This window comes from Schistocerca cancellata, chromosome 1 (assembly GCF_023864275.1).
Source record: "Schistocerca cancellata isolate TAMUIC-IGC-003103 chromosome 1, iqSchCanc2.1, whole genome shotgun sequence".
NCBI lineage: Eukaryota > Metazoa > Arthropoda > Insecta > Orthoptera > Acrididae > Schistocerca > Schistocerca cancellata.
In genome coordinates, this window is record NC_064626.1 from 714,275,648 (window position 1) to 714,290,666 (window position 15,019).

General features: G+C 37.3%; 1 protein-coding gene across 4 annotated transcripts in view; it reads right to left on the reverse strand.

Moving 5' to 3' along the window:
- LOC126184979 (protein tramtrack, beta isoform-like) overlaps positions 1 to 15,019 on the reverse strand; it is a 393,339-nt gene that overhangs the window by 84,756 nt on the left and 293,564 nt on the right. For 2 of the 4 annotated variants that reach the window (XM_049927690.1, XM_049927699.1), the window contains one exon: positions 8,210 to 8,477. The exons of the other annotated variants lie outside the window; for them this stretch is intronic. In XM_049927690.1, coding sequence (XP_049783647.1) covers positions 8,210 to 8,477 — 268 coding nt within the window. The remainder of the gene's footprint in view (positions 1 to 8,209; positions 8,478 to 15,019) is intronic. 4 annotated transcript variants of the gene reach the window in all.

Consider the following 15,019-nt stretch of genomic DNA (forward strand, 5'->3'; position numbering starts at 1 on the left):
CATCTCACAAGGTTAAGGTCTTCACGTAATCCCTTACATCCAGCCAGATATCTTTAGTAAGTCACATACAATTCACATGCTACAACATAAATTTAAGACTAACTATACAATTTTCAACTGTAACACTGTAAAGAAATTTATAAATAAACAGAGTCTACTGCATGTTGGGTGTAAAACAAAGCAAAGGGCTATAAGTACATAGACAGAGAGATGCTAAATGACATGCATTTGGCTGTCAAGAGTGAAGTGTGTGAAGCCTTCAGTTACTACCATATCAAAATGCTGTCAAATGATGTTTAACATAAACCACAGGAATTCTGGTCATATGTAAAGGCTGTCAGTGGCACCAAAGTTAGCATCTAGTGGATGAGACAGGAACTGAAACTGCGGGTTGCAAAGCAAATGCATAAATGTTTAACTCAAGTTTCAAATACAACTTGCAAAAGATAAAACAAGAGAACTGCCCCAATTTAACCCTTGTACCACTGAACAGATGAGTGAAATCAGTTGTAGTGCCAGTGGCATTGCGATACAGCTCAAATCATTAAAACCGAACAAAGCTCCAGGGCCCGATGGAACCCCTGTCAAATTCTGTACTGGATTTACTGAACTTGGGACTGAGTTAGCCCCTGTGTTAACTATAATCAATCATCAATTCTTCAAACAAAAAAACCATTCCCAGTATTTGAAGGAAGTACAGGTCACACATTTACAAGAAGGGAAGTGGAACTAATGCACAAATCTATCATCCAAGATCCTCAGTATCCATTTGTTGTAGACTGCTCATAACCTTATGGACAATATTAATGGTAACCTCAGAATTTTTGCAGAGTATGCAGCTGTCTACAATGAAGTAATGCCTGAATGAAGCTATATAAATATTCATCCAAATCTTGATAAGTTTTCAAAGATGCAAAGATTGGAAATTTGATTTAAACGTTTAGAAATGTAAAGCTGAACAATGAAACACCCAGGATGGAATGAAACAATATTATAAAAAGGATAGTTGCTACTCATCATATAGTGGAGATGCTGATTTGTTGATAGGCACAACAAAAACACTGTCCGAAAGGGAGTTTTCAGCTAACAAGACCTTTGTCAAAATTCGACAACACACACACACACACACACACACACACACACACACACACATGTAAATGCAACTCACACACATATGACCACAGTCTCTGGCAGTTGCCTATTTTTGACAAAGGCCTTGTTGGATGAAAGCTCACTTTCTGACAGTATATTTGTTGTCCTATTTGTGACTCAGCATCTCCACTATATGACGTGCAGAAACTACCCTTTTCATAATATTGAAATGTAAAATTGTGCACTCCCAAAAACAAAAAAAACATATTACCCTATGACAATAACATCAATGAGTCAGTTGGAATCGGTTAGAGTCACATGTGGAACCAGTTAATTTATTATAATACCTGGGTGTGTTACTTTGTAGGAATATGAAATAATATGAGCACATACCAGGTGCAGAAGTATGAAACCAGAATTTGGTTGCAATAATTAGAAGTCTGTTGTCTGAAACTGATAAACCATATTTTATTCAAAATAATCTCCATTGCTATTTATACATTACTCCCACCTCTACAGCAGGCTATGAATGCCATGCCAAAGAAACAGTTCTTCTTTAGAAGCGAACCAGACAGCAAGCCATTTTCGTACATTTTCATATAAATTGAAGTGTTGTTCAGTGGGAGCATGTCCCAGCATTGCAAATAGATGATAATTGGATGGAGCCAAGTCTAGAGATTAAGCCGCATGCCCTAGTGCTTTCCAACTCAACACCCAAATGGTTTCCCTGACCTGTTTTCTTGTGTGTGATGGGGCGTTATCATGGGGCAATATGACTTTGTATTGCCTTTTCCATATTCTGATCATTTTTCAAATAATGCTCAACTTAAATCAATCATTTGTTGCTGGTAGCGATCAGTCTTAACTGTTTCACCAGTTTTAAGCAGCTCATAATAGATGACATACTTCTGATCCCACCAAACACAGAGCTTTGTCGTCTTTCCAAAGTGATTTGGTCTAGCAGTGAATGTTGATGGTTTTCCTGGATTCAACCAAGATTTACAATGCTTAGGATTCTCAAAATATATCCATTTTTCATCACGTGTCACTATTCGATGGAGAAATGACTTTCTGTTATATCTAGTGAGCAGCATTTCACAAGTGTGCTTTCGATTTGCTTGCTGTCTTTCATTCACTTCATGCAGAACCCATTTTACCACTTTCTGCACCTTACCCATAGCTTTCAACGAAAGAGAAATGGCTTTCTTCATCACATTCAATTGTTCTGTGAGTTCCTGTTGAGTCTGAGTACCATCTTCATCCAATAAAGCCTGCAATTTGTTGTCTTCAAACTTTTTTGGTGGTTTCCCACACTCGTCGTTTCTCACGCCAAAATCACCACCTTTGAATTTGTTGAAATACTCAAGCCACTTCTATTTTCCCAAGAGCATGTTCACCAAAAGCTTTGACAAGCATTTGATGCAATTCTGCAGCAGTTTTCTTCAAATGACAACAAAAACCAAATGCTGTCTGCAAATCATAGTTCACAGGCACAAAACTCAACATGTTTATGGGTTTGAAACACATACCAATGTATGGAACTTGCGTTACCACATGTTGACATTCGTCATCAGCTGTTACAGGTGACAGGTGGCACTGTAGACGTGGTCTCACAGGCCCTACACTGATGGCTAGCACCATCTATAGGGAAATTCTGGTTTCATACTTCTACACCTGGTAGGCTTAGTCATGGGTAAAATAGGCAATAGACTTCCATTTATTGTTAAAATACTGGGTAAACACAATCAGTCTGTAAAGGAAATTGCTTACAAAACACACATGCAACCCATCCTAGAATATTGCTCAAGTGTTGGGACCCGTACAAAATAGGACTAATAGGGGATATTGAATGTATACAGAGAAGGGCACCACAAATGGTCACACGTATGATTCATGGGAAAGTGTTACAGAGATGCTGAAGAAACTGAACTGGAAGAATCCTCCAGGTAAACATAAACTATCCCAATAAATCCTACTTACAAAGTTTCAAGGTCAACCTTTAAATGATGGCTCCAGGAACATACTATAACCCAGTAAACATCACTGCTGCAGGGATCGTGACAAAAAGATTAGATTAATTACAGAATACATGGAGGCATTTAAACAATCATTTTTCCTGCATACTATACTTGAATGGAATGGATAAAAGCCCTAATAACTAATACAACACAACATACCCTCTTCCATGCACTTCACAGTAGTTAGCAGATGACAGGCAAGGATGAAGAAGGAAAAATAATTTACATGTAGACTATGCATCCATACCAACAGTTGATAATCAGGATTTATATTCTGGTGAAAAGTCCTACAGTATAACATGTTGCTCATAGAGATCAGGCAGGAAACTGGAAATCCCAAATATTCCAAGAACTGAGAGATCGCAGATATAAGCTCTGCTTAACACTAACGTTCATATTAAACAGGTCCTGATTTTACTGGTATATGTTGTTGTTGTGGTCTTCAGTCCAGAGATTGGTCAGATGCAGCTCTCCATGCTACTCTATCCTGTGCAAGCCTCTTCATCTCCGAATAACTGCTGCAATCCACATCCTTCTGAATCTACTAAGCGTATTCATCTCTTGGTCTATCTCTACAATTTTTACCCTGTACACTTCCCTCCAATACTAAATTGGTGATCCCTCAATGCCTCAGAACATGTCCTACCAACCAATCCCTTCTTCTAGTCAAATTGTGCCACCGATTCCTCTTCTCCCCAATTCTATTCAATACCTCCTCATTAGTTATGTGATCCACCCATCTAATCTTCACCATTTTCTGCAGAGCACCACATTTCAAAAGTGTCTATTCCCTTCTTGTCTAAATTAGTTACCATCCATGTTTCACTTCCAAACATGACTCACTCCATGCAAATACTTTTTGGAAAGGACTTCCTGATATAAATCTATACTTGATGTTAACAAGTTTCTCTTCTTCAGAAACGCTTTCCTTTCCATAGCAGGCTACATTTTATATTCCCCCTACATCAACAGTCATCAGTAATTTTGCTCCCCAAATAGCAAAACTCATATACTACTTTAAGTGTCTCACTTCCGAATCTAATTCCCTCAGCATCACCTGATTTAATTTGACTACATTGTATTATCCTTGTTTTGCTTTTGTTGATGTTCATCTTATATCCTCCTTTCAAGACACTGTCTATTCCTTTCAGCTGCTGTTCCAGGTACTTTGCTGTCTCTGACAGAATTACAATGTCGTCAGCAAAACTCAAAGTGTTTATTTTTTCACTGGGGATTAATTCCTACCCCAAATTTTTATTTTTATTTCCTTTACTGCTTGCTCAATATACAGATTGAATAACATCAGAGATAGGCTACAACCCTGTCTCATTTGCTTCTCAACCACTGCTTTCCTTTCATGTCCCTTGACTCTAATAGCTGCCATCTTGTTTCTGTACGACTTGTATTTTATCCCTACCACCTTCAGAATTTGAAAGAGAGTATTCCAGTCAACATTGTCAAAAGCTTTCTCTAAGTCTACAAATGCTACACGTAGGTTTGCCTGTTATATAGGCAGCTGATATTTGTCTCTATAAAATTACATAAATTATTTGTTGAAATATTAGATAACAACAGCAGCTGAGTATTATATAAGAAGTCTTTTTTATTTTATTTTTTCAAAATTACTATTTTCCTCTAATAAAAAACTTAAGTTAATGACGAAGTAATTCCTGTAATTTTATTACGAGTGTGGGTAGATAAGTACTAGTCATAATTTTGTAGTTCTTTTTATACTTTATAGAGGTAGTCTGCAGTGGTTGCTTCCGCCATTTAATGGGAGACTCATTCCCCGCCTGCAAAGGCTCTTCTTCAAGTTGAGATTTACTGAACAGGACAAGTGAGTGAATGAATGAATGAATGAGTGCACTTGAATTTTTTTTACTTGCCCTCCAGCTGTCATTTTCACTACTCTACAGTATAAGATCACTTACTTTTGCATAAATTCCAGCACAGATACATGAAGCTAAAATAATCATATTGTCCTCATGCTACTGCAGTATGGTATAAGATGAAGGAAATCTGTTTACAGAGAACTGCAAGAAAACTAAGCAAGGTGGATTTTCTAACAGACATGGCATGGAACTTATAAGAATTTATGATTTCTGAATACATCATTCACTTTCATCTGTATTTACATGTACATCTATATCTCTACTGCAAATGCCACTCTACATCTCTATTGCAAATGCCACATTTCAGTGTGTGTCAGACAGTACTTCTGATGCGTATCAGCTTTACCCCCTTTGCTCTTCCAATCATGAATGGCGGACATGAATGAAAACTACAGCTAAGTCTATATATGAGCACAAATTTCTCTGATTTCTGTGTCATTTTGCAAAATGTTAATATGAAATTTAAGTCTTTGTAATCAAGTTACATAATTCTTATAAAAAAGGACAATTCATGTTATGAATTGGAGAAGGACATTTAAGATTAGACATAATTATGCTGTCTTACACATCACAACAATTATGAAGCAATTCTGACTATATTATAAGTGAATGAGTGGCAAAGAGCTGCAAGAGACCAAGTCCCTTGGTGCTCTGTGCTGTTCTTTGTATTAAAAAATTCTTGTTTGTCATAATAAGAAAAAAAAAGGACAGTTACGGAGGTGGTGTGGTTTTTTTTCCCCAGCTAGGCCATTATTGTTGGCCTCCCACCATGTTTAATTTCAGATTTATTTGAAGTTTTCTGAAGTAGTACGACATTATTAAGTGTAGAACGTGTAAATACAAAGTGATTTAAGGTGACTTTTTCACTGAACATGTCATTCTGTGATATTCAACACAGAACAGACTACTGCCTGGACAGTTGGATTCCGAATGGACTGATTACCAACATGAACCTGCTTGTGGTCTGGCTTTCCAAACTAAGAAATGTTTCCCCAGCATAGTCATTATTTTCAAGATTCATTTTACTGTCTTTAGTATCAATAATCATCCAAATAAGGGACAAGCTACATACACTTGTTGTCTCCAAATAGCCATTGCCTTTCTGCAGAATCTATGTCAAGTTTTATATTGTTCAAGCAGCGTTTAGCTGCAGTGTTGTGGAGCCTCAAGGGATTAAGGCTATCGGATTATTTATTTGAAGCTCTATGCGACTTTCAGCAGCATGTCATTCAGGCACACTAAGAAAACAACTACCATTGACCATCCTTTTTTGTGGAAAGAACATTACTAGAGAAACTTCGATTCAGTATTAGGATTAATATTTTTTTACAACCAGTGACATTTTCTATTCACACCAAACAACAGGTTTTTTTTTCTTGAGCTCCAAGTGTATTTAGTAATATCTCTTCTGCAAAGCCCACAGTTCTATGTCTGTCAGACAGTACTTCTGATGCCTATCAGGTTTACCCTCTTTCCTCTTCCAGTCATGAATGGTGGACAGGAACAAAAACTGAAGATAAGTCTCAATATCAGCACAAATTTCTCTGACCTGTGTCATTTCACAAAATGTAAATATAAAATTTAAGTCTAATTTATGTAATAGACCATTTGCCATGCCGTTCAAAGGTTAGACTATAACTTTAAAGTTGGTAGTTGAGAGACTCCCTCAGTTATGAGTGATTTCCAGCACAGCAATTATCTGTTCTAGTCAGATATATATATTATTACATTTGAAATTGATTAATCTCATAGATCCATTTCAGTTAATAATTACTAAGAAGTAATTACTAAGAAGAATATCTTATTTAGCTTCTGATTGCCCTGGATGATGATACCAGAATGAACTTCCCATTACGCATCCTCACCCTGCAACCACATACGTGCAGGAGAAGCTTGTCCTCTCCATTCCTCCATCTTTTAGGACTCCAGAAAAAGTGCAAGGACAGTAACTCTGAGGATTTTTTCCTTTACCTTTTAAGCATCTTTACTTTTACTGGGATTATTACGGACATTTTTGTTCATATTTGGAGCATTGCCTTTCTTCCTGTCATTAGCTGACATTTTGAAGAATAATAATAATAATAATAATAATAATAATAATTTTATTGTCATTCGGCCATTACAGCAATAGACAACGTCATATACATACTAAAATACAATTAATAATTTGAAAGAAACAACAGGTTTCTTGTTAACATTATAGTATTATATTACAGTTGATAAATTCTCTTATGTCATAGAATGGGTGGAGGACTAGCCAGTCATGAATTGTTTGTTTGAATAATTGTTCAGGTAATTCTTGAACAGATTGAGGAAGATTATTAAATAATTTGTACCCCATGATTTCGTAGCTGTTGAGTGACTTTGACAATCTGTGGTAGGGAATATAGAGGCACCTATTCCTTCTTGTATTGTGGCTGTGTACATTTTCTCTGGTTTTTGTTTCTGGTAATTTCTTCTTCGTATAAATTAGAACATAGTATATGTACAAGTTTATAACAGTCATGATTTTCTGTTCACAAAACAGTGGTTTGCAGTGTGCCTTATATGCAGAACCAGTAATTATCCTAATAGCTTTTTTTTGCAGTATTAATATGTCATGTACACTGCTAGAGTTCCCCCACAAAATAATTCCATATGTTATTATACTTTGAAAGAAGGAAAAGTAGGATGTTCTAACATATTTTTCAGGAACACAATCCATAAGTCGCCTTAACAGGTAAATAACTCTTGACAATTTACCACTAATATATTGTACATGTTGACCCCAAGATAATTTATCATCAATGTATACCCCCAAAAATTTGACATAACTTGGATCATCTGACAGGTGATCAATAGAGACATAATTTTTTGTGCTGTTCAACTTCTCTATCCACAAATAGTACATAGTAGATATCAAAATTATTTCAGAGTGAGAGGCATGCAATGGAAATGTTATGCCTTGTAGTACACATTTTCTATATAATTTATTAAACATGATAACACTATTGTGTTAATCTTTACTTAACAAGTCAGTTAATCAATAACTGCTGTGTATTAAACATATCATATTACCTAAAAACATGGCTTTCATTAAGACTTCTAATTGCAAATATTACATTACAAATTTCTTCATTAACTATCAAACAGGCAATGTAATTTCACCCAGTAGAAACAAAAACTAATCAATGATGAAGACAAAGTGCAAATCAGGGTACTGCTAACCTTTCTCCATGGGTCATGTTGTGCTTTACTTTCATGTGTGTTTTTAGGTGATCTCTCCGGTTGTGAACTGTTTTACACAACAAACATTTGAAGTATTTTGGGTTGTGGTAATGATAATGGTGCCACTTGTTAGAAACAATTTTACCACATAACTGACACTGGTGAAGAGATGCGCTATTATAACCGTCCCCAGGTAATGTCCTGAAGATGGAGTTAGTAGTTCCTCTTTTATTATAACTTGAGTTTTCGAAGTCTTCTGGATAATTTCCTGAAATGTAGAAAGCAACGAAATGATACCAGTTGCTGATGGTGAGAACAAAGGACAACACTCATATTCTCTGGCAAGATTACAATTCTATAACTGAAGTGCCAATACCTGATTTTCTTTTCTTTCACGAAATTTTGTGAAAACCATTACCATTGACCCACCAGCTACCAGGTTTTATGAAGAAATTTTTGTTATTTACATGAGTATGCAAGCAACAGCTTTTACTATTCTGTTTCATTAATGGGTAATCTAAAGGGGTATGTCCTAATGATTTTATAGATTGCAAAGGGTATGATGAAAACACTACATTAAGCAAAAATTACAGCTGGATGTTAAAGCAATTTTTTTCTTAAGGACAGTGAAATTAAGTGATTGTGCATCACAAAGGGAAGCACAAAAGGTACAGGACTGATGGGAAGAAGATGCACTACACAAGCTTAACAATGAGTGCAAGAATATATGTATATCAAACTAAATATCGATCTCAGTTTTTGTCTCAGCAAAATAAAGTTAAACAAAAAGTCTTCTTTGTGGCATGATGGCTACCTCAGTCCAATGTTGACAAATTTGATAAGTGAGTCTTTGAACTCTGAAAACACAATATTGCTCTGTAGAGGAGAAAAAAGAAGAATATGTGCAACTTTTAAATTATTAAATCAAAGAGTTACCCAAGATGCATGATGGTAGGGAACTCCCAATAGAGGACCATAAATCTTAATGTACCATTCAAAATAGTTGACAGTAGTGGACAATGGAAAATAGTAGACTACTATTTTGGTATTGCTGGCAAGTATGTCTATTACTACAGCCAAACTCATCAATAACTTTCAAAATCTATCTTAACTATCCAAAACTTGGATGAATCTCCTAAAAAGCACTAAAGATACATTCCTTTCACAATACCCTCCATCCAAGATTTTAGTCCCCTTCTGGCTGTTCATTCATTGGTTATCTTAATAAACATACTGTCACTGTTAAGTGTTGTATTTGTCAGATTTGGACGTGATTCTGGTGACAATGTGAGAATGGTAGAGTGCCGGGTACTTCAAAACATCTGCATCACCATGGCACCAATTATTCAACGTAAAAACCATCACCTACATGGACAGGAACCAGAATACAAGCAGTACACCATTCCTAAACAGCAGTAAGTCAGTTGTGCATCATGCATCCATCAGTGTTCTTTGCAGATGCTGGTCACAACCTGATGAAATGGCTGAAAGGATTTACAACCGAGTCACCAGGTATAACAGATGTAATGACATGTGTTTGGCGAATGTGATCTTTTACTTGGATGGTACAGCTCTGCAGTAGTGTGAGAACAATGAGAAGCTCAGTAACTAAGATAAGATTTGATGACAACTAACAACATGTCCACTCAGCAGAAGAATAATTGAAGAACTGGGCCCAATGTCACATGAAACAACACAGTCCCACATACAGAATGTTTTAGCTCTATGCCACATTGTGGATCTGAAAATGACAGGAGCTGAGAAAATTTTGGTGAAAGAGGTCACAGAAGGCATGTACCAAGCCCTCCTGTCAGCAACTGCTCATATCAGTATCTGTGTTTGTATGTTTGTGTCTATGTTCTCAATGGTGTGATATCTCAGATTCTAACCATACCAATTTCTTGGCCTGTTGGTTGGCACATGTTTCATCCTAGTGTCAATGGTGACACTGTACATCTTGTAAGAGCCTGCTCTCAGTGTGCCACACAACAAGTGGCACTCTCTCAGTGGTCTGCACCACAGTCTCCATGGGAACATGTTTATGTTGATTTTGTGGTATCCTTCCTAAATTCTTACTGGTTGTTGGTTGTTAATGGTTCCTCTAAATTGCCATACATAATCTGCTGTCCTTCAGTGTCATGCTTGGTAATGATTCTGGCTCCCACCAAATTTTGTTTTATTGACGGATTTCTTTATAGGCTTGTGACAGATAATGGTCCACATTTTGTGTCTGAGGCCTTTCACAGTTTCTACATCCATTAAGGCATTCGCCATATGACTGCTACTCATTTTCACCCCCCCCCCCCCCAATCTAACATTGAGGTGGAACATCTCATCCACACATTTAGCATTGAAATGAAGAAGTACATCACAGACTTCTGCATGGACGACACCTTTACATGCATATTGAGTTCCTACAGGTTTACGTCGGTGAGGATCAGAGTCCAGCAAAAATGCTCCATAGTTGCTAGCAACACACCCCCTCCTACATCTGCTCATGTGCCCCACCAACACCCATTAGCATGGCTCTTATTGCGGTTCGCTCCTGGCTCTGCAGTCTGGGCTCAGGAGTTCAGCTGCTGACCAAAGAGGATTCCAACCAAGGTCCACAGCTAACGAGGCAGCCACCTCCGTAGGGCGTGTGCTAGTGATGGGCTGCTGGCACACCATCACAGCAATGGCTGTGGGTGTGCCGGCACTGCCTATGCCTGCGTCCCTACCCTAAGTGCGGATCTGCCCTCTTATTCAATGTCACCACCTCCTACCTCTCCTCTGGTGTCCAGCCCCCGATGTCTACTGCCAGACCTTCCCACAACGCTTTGCTGCCACCAGCTGGGCTGTCACCTTTGGATCCTGTGACACCAGCATCCCTTGTGACACTGACAGATGACTGGCACCATCAATGTCAGTGCTGTTCCATCATGTCGGATAACCAGATATCTAGATACTACTAGCACTTTTTTCACTGATCCTTTCTTATGATAATTCACATTGGAGCAGCTGCAACATGATTCCTCAGCCATGCCACATCTACTCCTCTTCACTGGTTCTGGCCTGGAACCGCCTTCTGCTGCTACTGTCATTGCCTAAGGCAGCCACCACAGAAGCTACGAATGTCTCAGTAGTTGCCTTGATGCCCACATTGGTGGAGCAGCCTTTCCACTATGTGGAGGGGTGCTATAATCTTGTATGTAATACTTTGGGTATATGCTGTGGCACCAGACTGTTGGGGCATTACACTGTGAATATTCAAGCAACGGGATCTGCACAGGCTGCAACCAGTGGTCAACCGCAGTGGACAACATGACTTTCGCACCACTGTGCCATCATATTGTGTTGATACTTACTGACAGCAACTGCTTGTATCATTACCTACATTGTTTCTGTGCTGTTGTGTATGTTCTCAAGTGTTGTTTGCTTGTAGGTGGAAGGAGAATAAACTTTGGTTCATTGTGGCCATGCTGTTGCTTGTGTCTTACAGTACAACAGTGATGTTGTAGGTGAAAAAGCTGGAATTTCTTCATCTACTTTAATGCTTTAACTGTGGTTGCAGCAACATCATTGGAAACTCTGCTTACTCTGTCCTTGTTTAAAGCAGTGGGCTTGAACTGGTGATTTTCTCTCATCCCAGAAATGGTGTGGCCTTTGGCAAATCTTATTTCCTGATCACACTGTATTTGTTCAGTTTCTTTCTGTGCAACGCAAAAAAAAAAAAAAAAAAAAAAAAAGATGATGCCTGAAATGTTATCATTGCAGAACTTAAATAGATCATGGGGTGTCTACATTCGTTTATCTAAAGGCTTCTACTACCTACCATGAGCTCCCAGTTTTTTAGCTGTTCCTCCAATTCCCCAACAAGTAAATTTTCTATGGCTGGTTCCAAAGAAATTTCATTCAGCAGAGATACCAAAGTCCTTTTCATGCAGGCCTAAATTCACAAAATTCTTAAACATTTTGTTTGGGGCGGCAAATCTATCACTAAAGTTGTGGGTGTGCTTGATTTCTCCTATCATTATCCTCAAATATTTAATCAGACTCATTATGAATGCATGAACTGTAGTAAATTCATGATGAAGGCAGCCACTAGGGCCACAGATGCTCATATTCTTTACTACCAAAGTAAACCACAAAGAGATGTAATGTGGCCTGGCTGTTCTCCCAATGAAAACCTTGAACAGCTTCATGAATAACAGATGAATAATTCTCAGCAAAATCCATCAAAATGATCACTTCACCATTTGCAAGATTTTCTTTCAGGTGGCTCAGATATGAACTTTTTTTTAATGAAATAGTTGCTTGTCAGGCCATGAATTTTTAGAACCAGTACCTCTAAATGCTCTTCTACAGTTGCATGATAAAGTTCTAGTCATCCGTCTCAGTATCAACCCATTGTTTGTATTCTATAATTTCAGTTATAACCGATTTTATTATCTGTTTACTCATTAATGTCACATTCAAACAAATACACTGTATATGGAAAATAATAAATTCAAGCAATTATTTTCTGCCACAAGTGGGCAGGGGTCAAAAATTAAACAATATAGCTTCTGAATCTTGAAGAATTCTAATTAAGAATATAGCAAGATAAAAAAGATCAAAGAACATAGAGTTGAGATAAGGGATCCCAAAACTATGCAAAATTTGTCACTCAAAACTTTTTCATCATATTTGTTGGTGCATATATTTTTATAGAAAAGGAGAGAGGCTATGGTACAAAAATCACAAGGAGGCAGTATGGCTGTGTGCAATATTACCAATTTCTTGGCTGAATCCCTCCATAAAATTATCATTTACAGCTGGTTAAAGAAAAACCCTGCAAGTTGTACAATGAATTATCTGCTGTTTTTCAATAAGTACAGCTATCACCAGATGTATTTACAAATCTTATCAGTAAGGACTCCTTATTCAGCACAAAAGTTGTTTAAGTATACAAAAGCAGGAGCTTCTAAGGTAGGAGTAACTTTCATGAGAATTATGCAAAGTTGGTTCTTTGGACTGCACATACATTGTGAAAATTTTGGGCCTCTACCCATGAGAGGCTGTGGAATGGAACCATATGAGGTATCAAGCAGAAACTTTGTACACATCATTCCCATACAATTTCATTAAATTTGGAAATGGTCAAGTGGGAATCCTTGGTTCACTTGACATGCAATGACCTGTTGTATAGTCTACTTAAGAAAACCAATGTATTTTAATATAGAAGAAAGCAGACATGTTCCTGAAGAGACAACTAGGATAAAACATTGCAATATTATAATCCAATAAATTAACTTATGTTTGTGTGAAGATACTCTTCAATGGAGTAGGAGGAATTACCCAAGAGAAAGCTTTTTAATTCAATCTTAAACTCAATCACATGTTCCATAAAATATTTGACAAGCCAAGTGCATGGTCAGTGATTGAGGGCCAGTTAACAGCAGCTGCCTCCAACTCATTTCCCCCAATCAAGAAAAAAAATCTCTGGCAATCAAACTAGCATCCTGTCCCATTAAACATACAGTATCAGTTTTAAGAAAACCAGAACATATAAAACACAATGTCTGGTACAAGTGTATCCATGAGCTACTACTCCCTGCCTCACTCCAACCTTCTCCTTACTTCAGACCCTGATATGTTCTTGTAACATGGTATAAAAGATTGTTGAATATGTGTAAATGAGTATATCCAATTCCTTTCTATAGCAATTTTGAGTCCTTGAATCTTTGTACAGGTTATTTTTGCCTCTAGTAGTATATAATGTTTTTCACTATTATTTAGAAAAAAGGGGATGTTGAAAAGATGAAGGATATTAAAAGTATTTGTGTAATGTGAAACAGTTGTAAATCACAAAACACTTTGGAAAGGGAGCTGAGTCTTGTCAAAATTTGATGTAAACCCATTCGTCTTGAACCATCGATTGTCGTTTTAAAATATTTCATCTGGTACCTTTTGTTAAGATAAATGGTATTACTTTTTATTTCTGTGCTTTTATCATCTGCAAAGGGGGAACAATTTGCATCTCCTGACAATGCAAGAGGAAGATCATTTACACAGTGTCCCAGGAAGAATGGTCAGTATTGATGGACTTGACAGGAATGCCCATTTGACACAAAATGCTTCATAAGGGCATATGCTCTATTCTGCATAGTTTCTGAGATAGAGTGCTTTTAATGTGTATTTGTTTTGGGGCTGGTCATTTTAAAAGCACGAATCATGAGACAGAATTATATGCATGTCTTGGGAAATTTGTTTATTGAACACCTTGAGGACATTCCGCTGGCCACACGGTCTGCAATACACTTTCAGCATGATGGAGCCCCTCCACATTTTACATGATGTACGAGGGAACATCTTAACTGCACTTACCTAATTGTGGTATTGGTTGTGGTAGTACCATTAATTGGTTACCAGGAACACCAGACCCTAAATCATTAGACTTTTGTTTATGGGATTAATTGAAATATATGGTGTACAAATGAAAGGTGAATATGCAAGATGAATTGCTCAGTCACATCATGGATGCCACTGCCCTCATTAGGGAACATGCAGATACACTCAAACAAGCAACACAGCATGTTCTCCCAAGAGTGCACAAGGGCATTGGGATAGCTGAACATTTATTGCTGTAATGTGGCATGTTCAATAATGCTTAGAGGTGAATGTGTTAAAAATATGTAGTTTTCAATTGATACCCCGTAAAACACAAACTGTAATGTTTACTATGCATTGTACATGTGTAAGTCTCACAATGTACTGAATAATATACAAAAAAATAACATATATTAAATGTGTTCTATATTAGGAACTGTTCAGAAAATGGCATATGCC